Source organism: Chrysemys picta, chromosome 4 (genome assembly GCF_011386835.1).
Source record: "Chrysemys picta bellii isolate R12L10 chromosome 4, ASM1138683v2, whole genome shotgun sequence".
Lineage (NCBI taxonomy): Eukaryota > Metazoa > Chordata > Testudines > Emydidae > Chrysemys > Chrysemys picta.
In genome coordinates, this window is record NC_088794.1 from 106192457 (window position 1) to 106211774 (window position 19318).

The following is a 19318-nucleotide window of genomic DNA, read 5'->3' on the forward strand; positions in this document are numbered from 1 at the left end:
ACATTTTGTAAATGGTTTGGTTCCTGTTCAAAGGTTTTACCATGCACAGGATATCATGTAGGCATAACAGATAGGCTGTGAGGGACATGCCATGTACTACCCTCTCCATTAACATTTCAAATATGGCTGATGCACTGCACAAGCCAAAAGCCATTACTTTAAATTGCCATGAGCCTTGTCCTCCCGTGAAAGTAATTTTTTCTCCATCCTTTGGATCCACTTCCACTCACCATACTCACTTTTAAGACCCAATGTGGAAAACCAGACTGAACCTGCTATAGCATGCATGGTACTATCTATTCGTGGTAATGGATAAGAAACCTTTAAAGTGACTTCATTTAATTTTCTATAGCCCATCCAGAATCTGGTGCCACCTTCCTTTTTCTGAACCAGAACTATGGGTGAACCCATAGTCCAAGGCTCAATAATGTCTTCCTGGTATATTTCCTCAATGTCCTGTAGTGCCTCTTTCCTTTTTCCTACTGGCAACCAGTGAGGTAGCTATTTAATTGGTTGGTTTCTCCTCCCATCACTCTAGAGCTAGAACAGTGCAGTATAACCAATACCTTTGTTGGCCCGGGAGAACACCTCATGATTCCTAACCAGAAGTCTTTTAAACCATTCCACGGTTCCCAGTTTAAGCATACAGCACTGTGCTGGAACAGGTTCAGTAGAAATTCTGGGAGCTCACCTTCACCCCATCCCCTTATAGTTTTCTAATTTACCTCTTTTGATCAGAGCCTTTGGTTCTTCTTCGAGTCATGTCCCTATGGGTGCTCCATTTCAGGTGTGCATGTGCCCCAGGCACCTTCGATCTGAGATTTTTAGGTAGCAGCGTCCAGTCGGCCTGCACGTGCTCTACTCTGCCTTGTGCTTTGCACCATGGCTATATAGAGCTGCGTGGGTGAACCATCCTCGGTTCCTTCTCAAACACCTCCGCCTGAGACGGAGTCTCAGCAGTGTCCAACCTTGCTTACCTCAGCTGTCGTTTTTTTTCATAGTTTTACTTAGCTTAGTTGGTTATAATAGTGGCAGTTGGTAACAGTAAAATAATTTAAAAAATTAAGACCTTGTCCTTTCCAGGGTTTTTTTAATGCCTCTTTAAAAATGTTACTGTATACTTGTAAAGTATTTAGCTGACATTGTGGTAAGACCGTCCTCTTTTATCCCAGAGGGGTGATCACCAATGCGGGAGGAACTGTGAGGGTACAAACCCTGCCAGGAAAAGAGAACTACTCTGCCGTATATGCCAATGGGATTCAGTCTCAGGTGCTCACTAGATGGGCTTCATCTTTCTCGGTGGCTGGTAGGTGGATCAAGTATTTATTATTTGGTGACATATTTGCAATGTTAACAAATTTGTCCAGTCCTTTCAGTGGCCTGTGGCTATACAACATGCTGTAGAAACAATGACCAACTTTCTTCTTTTCTCATTGTTTTATCCTCCATTTTCTTATAATCCCCTTACCATACTATTCCAATTTGGACTATTCAGTCAATGATTGCTGCTGACCGATACATAAAGCAGACTTGAGTTACTCAGATCCAGATCCTCAAAGGTATGTAGGCATCTAACTCCCACTGAATTCAACTCCCATTGAGGATCTGGGCACCAGTACCCATTGACCAGTCTGTTACTGTTCTGAGGGTACCGAATGCTATAGCCTTCATCCTAGGAAAATGGCACAAAAAGCAACCTTGCCAAAGGCCTCCAGGAAAATTCCTGTCCTCATTTTGTGAGAAAATGAATAAAGATAGGGGATCATGTAGGTCAATAACACCACATTGTATGTTTTTTCATTTAGGGCCCTGTCTTGTCCAGTGCTCAACTCTCATAGGAGTTCAGTACCTCACAGGATCAGGACCTTAGTTAGGTATAATGTGCTTAAGTGTCTTCTTTGAACCTCTACACTGTAGGTTCACATATCCTTAAAGAGAATTTTGTCTGTACTATCAGTTAACTGGCATTTGTTGATCTACCTTAATCTTAAAGAATAGCCAGTCCAGTTTTTTCCTCCTTTACCTCCCATCATGCAGACAGATAAAACCTGGTCTTCTGTGAAACTTGTTTCTTGTGAGGATTTCAGTATATACAGTAAAACTACCTGTAAGGAGAGACTCCGCTATGTGTCTATCTATATCATGCCTGGTTAGGGCTTTCATTCTCTAAAGAGCATTGGGACAAGGAATATTATAAAAGTGATTTTTGGCAAGCAGGGTCAGAGGTATCACTGGATCAGATGGAATATATCTGAGGGTGCCCCTTAGCAAAACTGTGGCCGTGCATTGCGGCTTTGGTTTCAGAACTATACATCGACAGAAGAAAGCTTCTGTAGTTTCTGGACTATTATTTTACAGGAGAATTAAAAATTTCTGTAGTGCTTCTAAACTGTTTACATAAATTCTACCTGCCAAGTCTATGAGACACTAGTAATTCCCATAAGGTGGCCACTACAAATTAAGGCCTTGATTCTGAGTGGTGCTGAGTGACATCAAATCCAGATGGCTTCAGTGGGAGCCATAGCGGTCAGCCTTAGCTCACAGGCCCCTTGTAAACTAGATGTGGTCTAATTATTTATCAACTGTACATTTTTCAGATTTGATTACTTTTTAAACACCTGCAATATAATTTGACTGCAGTGAGATGCAATGAATTCATCTTTTCAATATTACACAGGGACCAAGAGTGGAGCACTTGAAGCAGCTGGACGACCACTATCAACAGCACGCCCCTCCACAGGTTTGAAACATTTCTAATAGATGATCTTCCCAAGGGAAGCCTTCCACACTATAAGCAAAATGTACCCTCATGTGTGAATGGCTGCCTGATAGGGCAAGACTCATAGGATCAACTCATCTTTTGAATAAAGTTACACTTTTTACCCAATATACTTAACAGGCAATATCAGGTAACATTTGTAATCTATGGGGCTGATTGCAATCTCAGTTATGCTGATGTAAACTGGCAGAAACTTGAGTGAACACACTGGAGTCACAAAGATAACTCAAGAAGGAAACCTGTTGTGTGCTCAGGGGCTTTTTCATTTCCATCAAGTGGTGGAGATGAAAATGAGGCAAATGCATTCCTTTTTAGAGAGGGAATTTGAGAGAGAGTTGTCTGTCTGACTCAGTGTATCGGTGAAGTTTAGATCCTCAGATCATGGTGATGGGTGCACTGTCAAGGATAGACTGGAGAATTCTTGTCATTCATGCAGTTGTAGTCAGTCATGATCAGCTCAGATGTAGAAACATTGAAAAGGAAATAAGTCAATACCAAGTCATTCTTATTACACATTGTATTCAAAGTCAATATGATCCCATAACTGCTCAGATGTCAGTTGACAAAGCTATAGAAATGGTTTTCATTCTTCCGTGTTTGCCTGTCAGGGGGAGCCACTGATGCTCATTACCACAGGTTTAAGGCTGCCATAACTTCACCAGTATTTGAGCCTGTGTATTTCTGAAAAACAAAGATGAATAACAAAAATTAAGTGCCTGCATTTCCCCACCAAATTTTACACTCAGACATATGTTTGTAGTTCAGCTACTGCACTTTAAAGAACTTACAGCTGCAGCCATGATTTTGGTCAAAGTCAGGAAAGTAAGGAAAAATTCTGGCACAATATTGGAGTTGGAGTTGATACATTGGTAACGGACAGAGCCAGAAAAAGGATGGGCAGTCTTGTGTGAATGTGCTTTTGGGTGTAGCTAAAGGGTGTAATTCCTTGTCAGGATTTTCACTGGTCAAAGAATCAATCCTTGCTTTGAAGACATCTAATCCCCAGTCCATCATGCCCCTCATGATAATTGTTAGCAGCACACATACATAAAGGGTTTGGTGAAAATCAAAGTAAACTCTTTACCAAGCTGAGTTTCTAGCAACCATGAATCCCTCTTGGCTCCTACAGCAACTCCTCTCTCTTCACTTCTTCCTCTCTGGGTCATGGAAGCAGCAGGATCAATTTTCTGTTGTGCTACAACTAAATATTGTTACTTCATGTTATCATAACTTGAGTCTTATATTCACAGAGTGGCAAAGACAAAGGACCTTGCTTTAAATTGTTTTTTTCAGAGATGAAGCAGTAACAATATTTTTCTCTGTCATGGTGAGCGACATGTTAATAACAGAGGGCCAGATTGTAGCTGGTCCTTCAGGACCATACAGGAGGGTAAGACAGTATAAGGTACACCTTACTCCAATGCTCCAGCTACCTGTGCTGTGGGTGGAAGCACAAAAGGAGAAGCAGCCACTGCAGGGGCACTACACCCTTCCTGCATCAGTTGGCAAGAAGAGATGGGGGAATGGACAGAGTCTTGGCTCCTCTTCCCCGCCCCCCAGACATACTAACTAGTGTAATTGCACCAGCATGCTGGGGAAAGCGTGCTGCACCTGGTATAGATCCTATGCAAGGTATATCTTTCCTGAAGGCAGGGAAAACTAGGAAGCACATAACTGAATTTGAGTCCTGTTTTGCTCCTGGGGCAGTACAGGTACGTACTGTCCCATATATGGGGCAATTGCAAAGCTACAATTGGCCCCATATTAACATTTGGTGGATGGAATGCCACTGAACTACCAACCTGTCTAACATTCATGCCATGCAAAGTTTCTTCTGAGAGCTTAGCTTTCTTTTTTAGAATATCTTCACAGTTGCAGTTGTTGACTCTGGCAGAATCTGTCCTACATATTACTCTGCGTTAAGACCTTTCTCCTAAACTCCTTCAGAGCTAGAGTGTCACAGTATTTAGTTGTGCAAGAGAGACTATGAGTCTGGTTGTGGGGAGGAGAGTGGGTTATTCACTTGCCACTCTCCACTGGGAGTAGCCCTGACTCTGCTTCCCCCTGTCCACCTCAACCCCTAGCCAAGTAGCTGGCCAAGTGCATAAAGGGGAGTTGAGACACACCATGAAAAAAGGATGAGGGGAAAAGCAGGGCTGGAATCACAATTTTCCGAATGCCCCTAGGAAGGCACACGTATGTCCCACCTCTTACACACGACAGATGGCAAGGTTCGAACCTAGCCTTTAATGTCTTGCCTCTTCTAGCTTCAGTTTATGCTATTGAGCCTGTTGTTCCCTACATAATCCTGCTGTTTCCTACATTTTAGGTAAACGACTTAAGAAACTTCTTGAGAAAACGGTTGGGAACAAAGGTAGGAATTCACATAGCTAACTCATGCAAAGCAAATTCCTGTTTATTTGACTTTCAATTAATCTAATTATCTTGGGTGTTCACAGACTGTAAAGCGGATATTGCTTTTCTGATTGATGGAAGCTACAATATTGGCCAGCGTAGATTTAATTTGCAGAAGAACTTTGTTGGGAAAGTAGCTGTGATGCTGAGAATTGGAACTGAAGGACCACATGTGGGAGTTGTGCAAGCCAGGTATCTACACCATTATAAGAAAACTCTAGAAATTGAGTTATTAAAATGAGAAAGCTGAAGCATATAAAAATATCCTATTCAACAGACCACTACTTGAGTAGTATAAGTTATAACATTCTGCTTAGGAACGGTTGTAGTTGAGACATCCAACTAAAATCAATGTATTACGGGGGACTGGATTGTTTAGGACAGGGGTTGCTAAAGATTTTCCTAGTGTGAACTACATTGTTAAGAGACAGCAAGTCTTACAGACACCTCCCTTTCTACTGATGATCCAGTAGTATCCCCATGACAACAGGAGCAATATTAAGAAAGTATTACGCTTTTTTTTATATGAGTTAGCAGCGGAAAACAAGGAGTAGAGCCAGCACCATGCTACCAGGCAGGTCTATGCATACTATCAGCAAGTTCCACAAACTTGCTGGTTGGGTACTACTTGGGCTAGGACAATGATAGTGGGACATAGAGCCTTTCTTTTCCAAGTCCCTAGTTCATACCCAACCCCAATAATGGTACATAGTGAATGCCAGTTTGAACCACTTCATGGTAGTTGTTTCATCTATATTAAGTGTGTTTGTGGTTTCAGTCCAGTTCTGATTGGACTGGTGTCCAGTACACAAAAACACAACTGGGACTAATTGACAACCACAATGAGTGCCTGGGCATAGAAAACAAACCATCCTCTCATCTCCAGCAAGCGTTCCTTTATGTTAGTTTTGAGGTGAGTTGATGTGGAAGGATGAGAGAAGGTTGTCTTGCTGCCTGCCCTGTCCTTGATCTGTGGAGAGAGGACTTGGGCCTCCAGGGCTGCCAGCACAATTCACAGTCATGTATCTCATCTTAATAAAAAAAATAATAATAATAATAATAAATAAATAAATAAATAAAAAAGATGAGGAAGAGCTCAGCAGAGTGGGGGTTCTAAAATTTGGCTATTTTTGATATTATGGTCAGTAATTTTTAATACCACACAAAAATGGAGTATCCTTGATCAGCTTATCGCAACGGATACTTCCAAACGTGTTAATGAAAATTGAAAAAAGAAAAAAAAAAAAGACAACATTGGGTTGTATTATGGCTTATAGCATAAAACTGTCAGGCACTAAAGCAGCCAGCCCAATAGCCTACTGCTGTTTTTTTTTTTTTTCTTTAAAAACACCCCCCACAATTTTGTTTGCGGATTAGCTTGATTTAAGTCCTGGGCAGCTGGTTTTGTGACATGACTATTTTCCAGAGCCCAGCCACTTTGGCAATTGCTTCTGATCTAAAGGAAGTTTCTTCTAAAAATGGAAATATCTGGTGGATTAAAAAGTGAGGTCTCTCCCACATCTTTCATCAAGAAGCCTGTATTAAATTATAGGTAACAAGAAACAATCACAGATATTGTGTGAATGTTGTGCAAAAAAAGATACTAAACATTATTAAAATAGATACTGAACAAAAGGATCCAAAAATTTCTGGGGGGAAAATTGAATTTAATTTTATCAAGATGATCATCAACTACCATGTCAGCTTTTCCAGTTCAGTTTAAAAGAAAATTGTTGCAACATTACTTGCTGGCCACATTAGCAAAGAAGACTTTGCTTCCTGGAGAATTATTATTGTTTGGCTTCATTTATTTGTAATAATTGTCTTTCCAAACCATGGGATTTGTCAGGAAATTTATAAATAGCCAAAACAACTATTTGAACCGAAAGGCTTGGAGAAAGTCTTATGTAATGAGTGGACGGAATACTGAAGATAGGATGAGAGGAGAATCAGTCCCAAAAAGTGGAGTAATTATCTAGTGGGCAAATATGGCTGTCTTGGGTGCTAGTCAGCTGGAGCTGCGTACCTTGAAGAATCAAGCCGTTAATTGGAATGGATCATGGCAATTGCCCTCCAATGATCCTCATCTCTTAAAACAAAAAACTAACAAAAAAAAGCAGTGTTTGGTCCTCGTCATGCACTGGGATCCACTTGTGCAGATCCGACTCTGCATAGGCAGAGGGGTCCATCTGATGCTGCATCAGGACCTTGACTTCATAACAATTGTCCTTTTCAACTGCAAGTGAGACCAAATGTACTTCTTACAGTTCACATGACAACTAGTTTTTAATTTAGTGTTTTGTTTGCCCTAAATTAGGAGTCGGAGGGTGAAATTCATTGCAGCTAAAATTTTCCTTTTTTTAAATAAAGAGTAATTAGCTAGTACATCTAAAATCCATACGAATTACATTACTCAAACTATTTTCATTTAAAAGAAAATTAAAAAAAATAAAATATATTTAGCAAATGTTTAAGATCCAAATTCAACAATAGAAAAATTGGCCAAATTCATTTCTGACTTACTCCAATGTGACTCAAAAGTTGTTCCATTTACAAGAGGTATAACTGAGAGCAAAATTTGTCCCTATAACAGTATACAAAAAACAGCAAATGAATACATTTTAAAATTAACAAAAATCATTCCCTCCTTACCTGCCAAGACCTCTGTTCTGAATTTGATTCCTTCTGCGGTCTTTGAGATAATCACAGACACTGCAAAGAGTAAAGGTCCCTACTCTGTTTTAAGAATTATCATCAACTATTGCTGACAAAACTCAGAATCCTGGATTCTGCCCTTAAGCAGGGTAAAAGGCATTTCATTTCAATTTTAAAATTGGTCATATATGTCTGCTTTTTAACTGCTTGTTTTATTTTTCACATAGTGAGCATCCAAAAACTGAATTTTATCTGAAAAACTTTACTGCAGCAAAAGATGTTTTGTTTGCCATAAAGGAAATTGGCTTCAGAGGAGGCAACTCCAATACGGGTGAGTACAGATCTGATCAGAGACAGGATAAGAACTAATTGTACCAAAGAATGTTATTGTTGTCACTTTGTTTTGTATTAAAATGTTGGCCTGTCCTAAATTCAGTTTTTAGAAGATGAAGTTCCACATAACATTGCACCACAATACAAATGTGATAGTAATTTCCACTGTTTAAAGAGTCACGGATTTGTTTACAGGGAACAGCTTTGTTTCCTGAAACAAATATGCATCATTTATAGTAGAACGACTTGCAGACTGTCTGGGGTAATCAGAGCATATTAAAAAAAAAGTAAATGTTTCTGAAGGGAAATGGAATATGAGAGGAAGAAGTAGAATATCTCAAATATATACACAATAAGTCATGAAGCAAAGTGGAACAGTGCCCTCAGTTCAGTGGTGCTAGTAAGCCAGTACAGTCAGGTATGCTATACCATTAAGATATTTATCCCAGTACAACATACAAGAAAGACATTTTCAAGAATGAATTGTAGAGCCTTGCGTGGATACAAATTTATACCCACAGATGCAGATATCTGCAAAAATAAATTGGTATCTGCTGAACCACAGGGCTCTCCTAGGAACCGCAGCAGTGAAAGGAGCAGAACATGGGGCCATTGCTCCCAGGAGCCAGCGCCCCTCACCGGCAGCTCCTCTGGAATGGCTGTACTGCCCCCAGCCCTTCTACTCAACTGCTTCTCCTGTTTGGGTTCTGTACAGCCCTGCCAGAGTACAGGGCTGGGGGCGGTACAGCCATGCCAGAGGAGCTGCTGATGTGGGCTCTCAGGAGTGGCAGCCACACATTCTGCTCCTTTCACCACTTTAGTTCCTGGGAGAGCCCTGCGGTTCAGCAGATACTGATTTCTATCCACAGATATCTGCATCTGTAGGTATAAATTTATATCCGCGCAGGGCTCTAGTCACAGAACATTTTTTGTGAGGGGGGGGAATGCGGGGTCGGAACCGTTCCAGTAAGAGTTAAACTTTACTTCCACAACTGCCTCAGTTTCACCCTTCCACTTCAAGTGAGCTTCCTTGGAGTATTTATTTCCATAGGGCTGACTAGACCTACGTATAAAGGTCTGTGTTATCTGGAGTTCCCAAGAGAAAATTTTATTACACCGGGATAAATCCACAGTAACATCATATATATCAGTGGACTAACTCCAGATTTACACTCCAACTGAGAGGAATTTGTGTCTCAGTCTTCCAAGGTCCTTTTGAAAATTCTACATTTTAGGAAAATCTAAGTCCTCCAACGAGGGTGGCCAGGTCTCCAGTTTACGACCAGAAAGTCCAATAAAAAAGGGGACCTGATGGTGTCCAGTCAGATCTACTGACTGGACACCCAAAGTCCGGTTATTGCAGGTGGGAGAGGCACCAAGTCATCACCCATGTCAGCCCCTACTCAACCAGGGCCACCTCCTACCGGCATCGGGCAGCTGCAGCTCCCAGCCCTAGTTCTGCAGGCGAGTCCCTCCCGACCTACACAGAGAGCAGAGGAAAGGGGAAAAGCAGTGAGTGACAGACAGAAGGGGAAAAGAGGAACTAACGGGGGGGAAGGGCTTCAGGGGAAAGAGGCAGGACAGGAGAGGGGCAGTGGGGGAAGAGTTTGGGGCAGCAGTGAGGACTAGGGGAGAAAGGCAGGGACAGGCCCTCGGGGGAAGGGGAGGTTCCAGCACTCCCGCTGGAGTGTCCGTTTTTTAAATAGTACAAAGTTGGCAACCCTACCTCCAACCAGTGTAATGGAAATTATCCTGGAGCTAGAATAGGGATGTTTCTAGGTTGGTTTATTGTTTTGAAGGTCATAGTACTCATGTTTGTGTGTTACTCTCCCTATCAAGTTAGTGTGAAAGAAACAATTCAAAATGTTTAAAAATCCTTTAATTTATAATCCTGGCAGTACAGCCTGGAAAGTTCTGTCTGATTAACTAAAATTACGTATCCTACAGATCTATTAAATCTTTCCACCAGATGTTTTTAAATTTCTCTGAGGAGAGGTGGCATTCCCAGTATCTGGTCTTCTCCTCAGTATGAACAATCTTTACCTGCTTTAGAAAGGATTACATCCAGTACTACTCAACTGGTACAGAAACCCAATTTCCCAGTTGTGAAATAGCTTCTTCAGATTCTCCTTTTCCTGTTCAAAACTAGGAAAAGCCTTGAAACACACAGCTCAGAGATTCTTCTCTCTGGAAAATGGAGTACGCAGAGGGATTCCTAAGATCGTCGTAGTTTTCATAGATGGCTGGCCCTCAGATGATATAGAAGAAGCTGGAATAGTGGCCAGAGAATTTGGCATTAATGTATTCATTGTGTCTGTAGCAAGACCCACAACTGAGGAACAGGGAATGGTTCAAGATGTTGGTTTTGTTGACAAGGTATGAGAGAATATCCTCAATGTAATTTACTCTTCACTCATGGGTATTACACATTTCAAATGACGAAGTTTCCTCCAGCCTGAACTCCAAATGAAAAAGTCATACATATGTAAGAGTTTTTAAAAGAGTTTGTCAACCATTTTGTACAATAAGTGAATTATATCCCAGATATAAAATTCTAAAGGATGGTTTAAGCACTCTGTAGGAATAATATCACTATTATATTCTAAAGGTTTTTGCTGTAATTTTTGTATAGCCCTCTTGGTTTTAAACCATTAAATTATAGGAGACTCCTCCATAAATGTTGAAAAGGCCATTTAAAAATGAAGTTATTTAGAGCCAGGTTTTCTACTCATTTAGTGGGCACGGTTTTGCCTCCCACAATTTTATGCCCATCCTTGCTCACTAGCATAAATAATAGTAACTAGATACTTACCTGATTTGTGATTTCATGCAGACATCTGACTACATGTTTGTATCTACAATTAACCGTATATACAAAATTGTATTTGCAAAATTAGAAGCCATCACAGAAAATTAGGTAATTATACTTTGAAGCAAAATCTAAAATCCTCCATTCTTTATATACTTGTATGCCCTTTGTCTCTTTGGTTCAAGATTTAAAATGTATAATTAGAACTTCCAGCTTTTATCCATCTTTTTAGGAGTACTGCTAATTCTTAGAGAGGATCAGCATCTACAGCTCCCATTAGAATCATAGAATATCAGGGTTGGAAGGGACCTCAAGAGGTCATCTAGTCCAACCCCCTGCTCAAAGCAGGACCAATCCCCAACTAAATCATCCCAGCCAGGGCTTTGTCAAGCCTGACCTTAAAAACCTCTAAGGAAGGAGATTCCACCACCTCCCTAGGTAACCCATTCCAGTGCTTCACCACCCACCTAGTGAAAAAGTTTTTCCTAATATCCAACCTAAACCTCCCCCACTGCAACTTGAGACCATTACTCCTTGTAAACATTAACATCAACTGGAGTTCCAGGTGGTCAGCATTTCGGGGAGGGAGGGGGCTGGGGGGAAATAAGACCCTAGATTCCTATCAAACTATTAAATTAAAATGATTTACATACATCTTTAATAGTACATTCAACAGAAATCTTTGTATGCATGTTTTGTTTTTTTAACAGGCCGTCTGCCGAAACAATGGCTTCTTCTCTTACCATATACCCACCTGGTTTGGTACTACCAAATACGTAAAACCTCTTGTCCAAAAATTGTGTTCTCATGAGCAGATGCTGTGTAGCAAAACTTGCTACAACTCTGTCAATATAGCTTTTCTGATAGATGGCTCTAGCAGTGTTGGAGACAGCAACTTCCGCCTCGTGCTTGAATTCATCAGTAATGTTGCCAAAGCCTTTGAGATCTCAGATATCGGTTCCAAAATTGCAGCCGTGCAGTTCACCTATGATCAGCGTATGGAGTTCAGCTTCACCGACTATACCACAAAGGACAAGGTTCTCTCTGCTGTGCGGGGCATTCGTTACATGAGTGGTGGTACCGCTACTGGTGATGCCATTTCTTTCACAACCAGAAACCTGTTTGGACCTGTGAGAGATGGACCCAACAAAAATTTCCTTGTTGTTTTGACTGATGGTCAGTCTTACGATGATGTTAGAGGTCCTGCTGCTGCGGCACACAAAGCAGGTAAAATGATTGAGACACAACAAAAGAAACTGGAGGTCAATATTTCACACGCCTGTAGTGTCTTTCACTGGGGCGGGGGGAAGGACTCAAAGAACTTTGTAGACATTAATTAAATCTCATTTTACCCCAGTGAGCTAGTAAAGTGTTGTTGCCCCTTTGGCCCAAACAGTTTGCCACAATTCAGGACCTTGCAAGGTTGGTTGCTAGGGTGAGAAATCAGTGACATGAGTTGGGTGCTTTCTTGTACAATCGTGTTTATTTATAAAATAGGCACACAAAGGCTTGTTTCCCTGATCATAGTAGCAACAAACAGCAGCAGGCAACTTCCTTACTCAGAAACCCGCAACTCTGCCACTCCAGCAAGTTCTGTGCCCAAGAAGCTCTGTCCTCTGCTTCCTCTCCGGGTCATACACTCACCTCCTTTCCAGGCTTTCTGCTTCCAGCACCCACAGTCTACAAACAATATCCTACCACTGTGCTTGTAACCAGATAAACTCCTGTTTAGCTATCTGCATTAGCTCTGGTCGGCCACACAACCTATTGCCTTGGGCCATCACCTCCACTGTCTGCAGCTGTTTTCAATACATGAAGGAGCTTGATTGAATCTGAAAGAATGCATGGCACACCCACTGTCTGTCTTTTACTAGCAATTACTAGCACTTTTCAGCATAACATATTAACTCCATTTTACAAAGATGCTAGCTGAGGTTAAATGGTTTTCTACAGGTCACAGAGCTAGAAATAGAAACTAGATTTCTCCATTCCCTGTCCTCTGCTCTAAACACCAAACAACCCCACTCATTTTAAATAATTGTATATGATACTTTTAAAGAAAATTATCTGAATCAGTTGACATTACAGTTTATGAACCAAATATCCTGTTTTCAGACTGGAAAATTTCTTGCCCTCTACTCACCAAAACTACAGACGCAACGTCTTGGTCTTTTTCTAGTCATTGCTCTTTAGCTATTTTCCTGTCTCATTATGTGCAGTATAAATGTTGTAAATTTACATGTGTAAGTAAAAGCAGGTTATTACAAATTGAAAATCTGAAAGAAAAAAAATCCTATCAGCTCAAGCTTGAGGCACAGCCAGTATGGTATTAAACTTGACTTCTACCATCATCATCTACTGGGGGGGAAGGTGGTTTGGCTAAAAAGCCTCCCTGAACTACTGTCACTTGAGAGAACTGACTGAGCACAATGATTCAGTCCTATTGTTCAGAAAATCTTTCAGTTATGAAATTGGTATCTACTACACAATAGATCAGACTTCCATTCCGTGTGTCCTATCAAAGTTTAATGACATCACTACTTCTTTCATAGGCAGTATTATAAAGTATCTAAAATGCTAGCCTTATAAGTTGCCCCATGCTTCTTACTGTAAACTTGTTTAAGTGAAAGCAGAAAACCTCCTCTGGTTCCAAATATTTAGGACCCAATGTTGCTCCTGCTGAAGTCTAGTGGTAAGAGTCCCATTGTCTTTGGCCAGCTGCATATATTGCTTTTTTTTTTTTTTTTTTTGTGGTTCAAATTAATTCAGTAAATGTAAATCTGGAGAGCTATTTTCCTTCTATCTACAAACTTCTTGAGCTTACATGTGGTCTTTTTTTTTTTTTTTTTAACAACACTATAGGTATTACAGTCTTCTCTATTGGTGTTGCCTGGGCACCACTGGATGATCTGAAAGACATGGCCTCTGAACCAAGAGAGTCGCACAATTTCTTCACAAGAGAGTTCACAGGACTGGAGCAGATTGTTCCTGATGTTGTTAGAGGCATTTGTAGAGATTTCTTGAACTCTAAACAGTAAAGGAAAGGCTGTTGGTCACTTTGTGGAAACTTAATCAAGAAAGCTGGGAAGGTCTCTCTACAGTGCAAATTTCCCATTCTTTTAATACACAGTCAAAGTCTTAGGATAAGATACAAAGAATCGCACTCTGCTTTCTAAACTCAAATAAAAGCTTCCAGTGACGACATTGCAAGTTTTGCTTGATTAGGGACTGCAGGATTTTGCCAAAAGCTATTTTAAATGTTTATTAACAGCCCTCAATTTATATTTAAAGTTAAGCATACATTACACTTAAGGTACCAGATATCAGCTGTATGTATATACAAAAAATACAAGGTAACTTAGCCCACAAATGTAGGAGCTGTCATTTGCTGAATGTCTCCTTACACATGAAAATTAATATACTTTTAGCTATCTAACACCTTGTATTCAAAATATACAGTTTAAGTTTCTTGATTTATTCCAGAAGGCGCTCTCACTATTGTGATGAAAAGACAAGATTGGGAACACGTAGTTTTCACAGAAATGTTTTCAGTGTTCCATTTGTGCAACAGCTACTTCAGCTATTATTACAATGGGTGGTTTGTAAGAGGATGTGTGTCAGAATAAAGCAAAAGAGTCTTGTTCTATTGGATGAGAGCCTTCTACAGCAAATGACACTCTAATTTGGCTAGTAGATCTGTTTTCAAAAGAATACCTGGCCACTTTCGCCAGCTCCCAAGGAGCAATCCTATCAAGTGTTTAGGCCTAGATCCTCAAAAGGTATTTAGACACCTAATTCCCATCAATTTCAATGGGAGATAGATGCCTAAATAGCTTTGACCATCTGGGCCTTGGGCTAAACGGTCTTCCTATTCCTATTAAAGTCAATGGCAAAATTCCCAGTAAATTCAATGGGTCTGATTTTTTCCACTGCCTTGCACATTGGGTAGTCATTTACATGTGGGAGTAAAATGCTACCATACTTATTTAGTAGTGTTTTACATTGTCTAGTCATTTACACTTGTAAAAAGTCAAAGTTCCAGGTAGGGCCATAGAGACTAGATTAGAGCCTTCAGTTGGAATTGAGGGCATGCAGACTGACATCCAAAATGAGCTCATATCACCAACCTTAACTTGTCTATAGTGAGTTACTCAAACAGGTGGAGGGGAGGTAAGTAGGAAGAAAGAAAGATAGAGTATACCATAGCCAGCAGGTGGAACAATTGTTTATGAAGCCATTAAAACAGATTTAAACCCTCATATTGTTTTTAAAATATGAAAAACAGCTTTTGAAAAATCTCTCTTCCATTTGATTTTGTCCATATTAGCACCCATATATGTATGTGATTAAAATTAAATACCTTACAATGAATTATTATATATCAAGCATCTGAAGTGGACAATACATTCTGACCCAAATATTTTTTTATAACCTGTTTTATAAGCTTTTGTTACCAACCACAGCACTTTCCTGTTCAACTATCAATCTGGGGTTTCTTTCATTTTTCTCATTTTGTGCTGTTGGTTGTAAAATACTAAGCAGTTACAAATGGTACAGAAAGGGTCATATTTATCAGGCTTTTTGTAGTGTATATTTTTAATAACTTATGACTGGCTATATATTACAGTAAACATGAATGGCAAGGATGCCTTGTATTTTTCTATTAATTGTTATTCTTAATTTTGTATATGTTTATAGATATACAGTATTCAGGTATTCCTGTATAAATCATCCAGGTATTCAAAGTAAAATATCAGCATTGTGCAAACTATAAACATTTTAGCTTTCTCTTTTGATATGAAAATACACCTACAGCAAGTAAACTTTTAGACTGAGATTGCAGCTAGCTATTTTAATATTCAGTAATGCAAAAACCATTCCACGTTGAACCCCCATAATACATTCTGAATACATCAATAAAGCAAACATAATAAAGAATGCAAGTATCAGTATTGTTTTTAATTATTGAATTGCATTAAAAAACCCCAAAATGAAAGGAAAGGATACTAGTTATACATCTGTCCATGATTGTTGAGTCTACTAATACCAAAATAACAATGTTCCATGCTAAATCTGATGGTAAATGTAAACAACTGAATACAAACACACTCACCAGTTAGTGAATTCACAAGTTCTGTGGCGCACAATTTTTTTCTGTTTATTGTTGTTGAAGGGACAACCACAGAGCTTTTCACAGATACAGCCTTTGAACACAAACAGGTCAAGTTTGGATCTTTAAAATAATGAAATATTTCATTGTTGATGTCTAAAAAGGTACAAAATGTGGCCAGTTGTGCATATGACCTTCTCCACCCTAGAAAAAGAACTTAGCTGTTATCTCACCATTATTCTAATGCTTGTGCAATTCCACAAATACTAGCAATTGTCTATACTAGTGCTCCTACTGGGAGTGTGTTTATCACTGTTGTCTACACTTGCACTGAACAAGTCAAAACAAGAAATGCTTGTAGCCTTTCTACACTGGTGCTCTTAGCACCAGCGGAATTGCACTGGTGCTAGCCAGCAGTGGGAGAATTGCTAAACTTTTAAGTGTTGATGCAGCCAATGAGGACAGATTGCACTCTTAGTACAACCCAATCACTGTAAACTGAGGAACTACTGTGCACAAAAATTCTTAACCCCACACCACTAAAATTTACATGTAGGGGAAAAGTTGTGAGCACAACTACTATATGCTGTAGGCGCAAAATGTGGGCAGAATTACTGCTTGACCAGGTGTGAGGTCAAAAGGGAGATGTTAGGGAGAAAGGGTGCTCTTTCTGTGTACAAAATGCTGTCATAAGAAGAGCATGTTGCAGCAATAGCAGACACACAGAGAAGGCACAGTACTTTAACTGTGGACACTGGGGAGGCAGAATAGTACAGTAACTCCTCGCTTAATGCTGTAGTTATATGTTCCTGAAAAATGCAACTTTAAGTGAAACGATGTTAAGCGAATCCAATTTCCTCATAAGAAATAATGTAAATGGGGGGGGGGGGGGAGGTTAGGTTCCAGGGGAATTTTTTTCACCAGACAAAAAACTATATATTATATAGATATACACACAGTATACATTTTAAACAAACAATTTAATACTGTTCACAGCAATGATGATTGTGAAGCTTGGTTGAGGTGGCAGAGTCAGAGGGTGTAAGAGAGAGGGATATTTCCCAAGGAATGCCTTGCTGCTGAATCACAGAATCATAGAATATCAGGGTTGGAAGGGACCCCAGGAGGTCATCTAGTCCAACCCCCTGCTCAAAGCAGGACCAATTCCCAACTAAATCATCCTAGCCAGGGCTTTGTCAAACTGGGCCTTAAAAACCTCCAAGGAAGGAGACTCCACCACCTCCCTAGGTAACGCATTCCAGTGCTTCATCGCCCTCCTAGTGTTTCCTAATATCCAACCTGGACCTCCCCCACTGCAATTTGAGACCATTGTTCCTTGTTCTGTCATCTGCCACCACTGAGAACAGCCGAGCTCCATCCTCTTTGGAACCCCCCCTCAGGTAGTTGAAAGGAGCTATCAAATCCCCCCTCATTCTTCTCTTCTGGAGACTAAACAATCCCAGTTCCCTCAGCCTCTCCTCATAAGTCATGTGCTCCAGACCCCTAATCATTTTTGTTGCCCTCCACTGGACTCTTTCCAATTTTTCCACATCCTTCTTGTAGTGTGGGGCCCAAAACTGGACACAGTACTCCAGATGAGGCCTCACCAATGTCGAATAAAGGGGAACGATCACGTTTCTTGATCTGCTGGCAATGCCCCTACTTATAGAGCCCAAAGTGCCGTTAGCCTTCTCGGCAACAAGAGCACACTGTTGACTCATATCCAGCTTCTCGTCCACTGTGACCCCTAGGTCCTTTTCTGCAGAACTGCTACCTAGCCATTCGGTCCCTAGTCTGTAGCAGTGCATGGGATTCTTTGTCCTTGTTGAACCTCATCAGGTTTTTTTTGTCCCAATCCTCTAATTTGTCTAGGTCCCTCTGTATCCGATCCCTACCCTCTAGTGTATCTACCACGTCTCCTAGTTTAGTGTCATCTGCAAACTTGCTGAGAGTGCAGTCCATACCATCCTCCAGATCATTAATAAAGATATTAAACAAAACCGGCCCCAGGACCGACCCTTGGGGCACTCCTCTTGAAACCAGCTGCCAACTAGACACAGAGCCATTGATCACTACCCGTTGAGCCCGACGATCTAGCCAGCTTTCTATCCACGTTACAGTCCATTCATCCAGCCCCTACTTCTTTAACTTGGCGGCAAGAATACTGTGGGAGACCGTATCAAAAGCTTTGCTAAAGTCAAGGAATAACACATCCACTGCTTTCCCCTCATCCACAGACCCAGTTATCTCATCATAGAAGGCAATTACATTAGTCAGGCACGACTTCCCCTTGGTGAATCCATGCTGACTGTTCCTGATCACTTTCCTCTCCTCTAAGTGTTTCATAATTGATTCCTTGAGGACCTGCTCCATGATTTTTCCAGGGACTGAGGTGAGGCTGACTGGCCTGTAGTTCCCCGGATCCTCCTTCTTCCCTTTTTTAAAGATGGGCACTACATTAGCCTTTTTCCAGTCATCCGGGACCTCCCCCGATCGCCATGAGTTTTCAAAAATAATGGCTAATGGCTCTGCAATCTCATCCGCCAACTCCTTTAGAACCCTCGGATGCAGCGCATGCTGCCCCATGGACTTGTGCACGCCCAGTTTTTCTAAATAGTCCCGAACCACTTCTTTCTCCACAGAGGGCTGCTCACCTTCTCCCCATACTGTGCTGCCCAGTGCAGCAGTCTGGGAGCTGACCTTGTTCATGAAGACAGAGGCAAAAAAATCATTGAGTACATTAGCTTTTTCCACATCCTTGGTCACTAAGTTGCCTCCCTCATTCAGTAAGGGGCCCACACTTTCCTTGACTTTCTTCTTGTTGCTAACATACCTGAAGAAACCCTTCTTGTTACTCTTAACATCCCTTGCTAGCTGCAACTCCAAGTGTGATTTGGCCTTCCTGATTTCACTCCTGCATGCCTGAGCAATATTTTTATACTCCTCCCTGGTCATTTGTCCACTCTTCCACTTCTTGTAAGCTTCTTTTAAGATAGCAAGGATTTCACTGTTTAGCCAAGCTGGTCACCTGCAATATTTACTATTCTTTCTACACATCGGGATAGTTTGTTCCTGCAACCACAATAAGGATTCTTTAAAATACAGCCAGCTCTCCTGGACCCCTTTGCCCTTCATGTTATTCTCCGGGGGATCCTGCCCATCTGTTCCCTGAGGGAGTCAAAGTCTGCTTTTCTGAAGTCCAGGGTCTGTATTCTGC

General features: G+C 40.8%; 1 protein-coding gene across 1 annotated transcript in view; it reads left to right on the top strand.

Moving 5' to 3' along the window:
• COCH (cochlin) overlaps positions 1 to 15929 on the top strand; it is a 36014-nt gene extending 20085 nt beyond the window's left edge. Inside the window, exons 5-12 of the mRNA XM_065593257.1 lie at positions 1173 to 1306; positions 2678 to 2740; positions 5109 to 5153; positions 5239 to 5386; positions 8077 to 8180; positions 10332 to 10558; positions 11702 to 12218; positions 13854 to 15929. Of these exons, the coding sequence (XP_065449329.1) occupies positions 1173 to 1306; positions 2678 to 2740; positions 5109 to 5153; positions 5239 to 5386; positions 8077 to 8180; positions 10332 to 10558; positions 11702 to 12218; positions 13854 to 14029 (1414 nt within the window). The 3' untranslated portion in view covers positions 14030 to 15929. The remainder of the gene's footprint in view (positions 1 to 1172; positions 1307 to 2677; positions 2741 to 5108; positions 5154 to 5238; positions 5387 to 8076; positions 8181 to 10331; positions 10559 to 11701; positions 12219 to 13853) is intronic.
• Positions 15930 to 19318: the final 3389 nt, after the last annotated feature.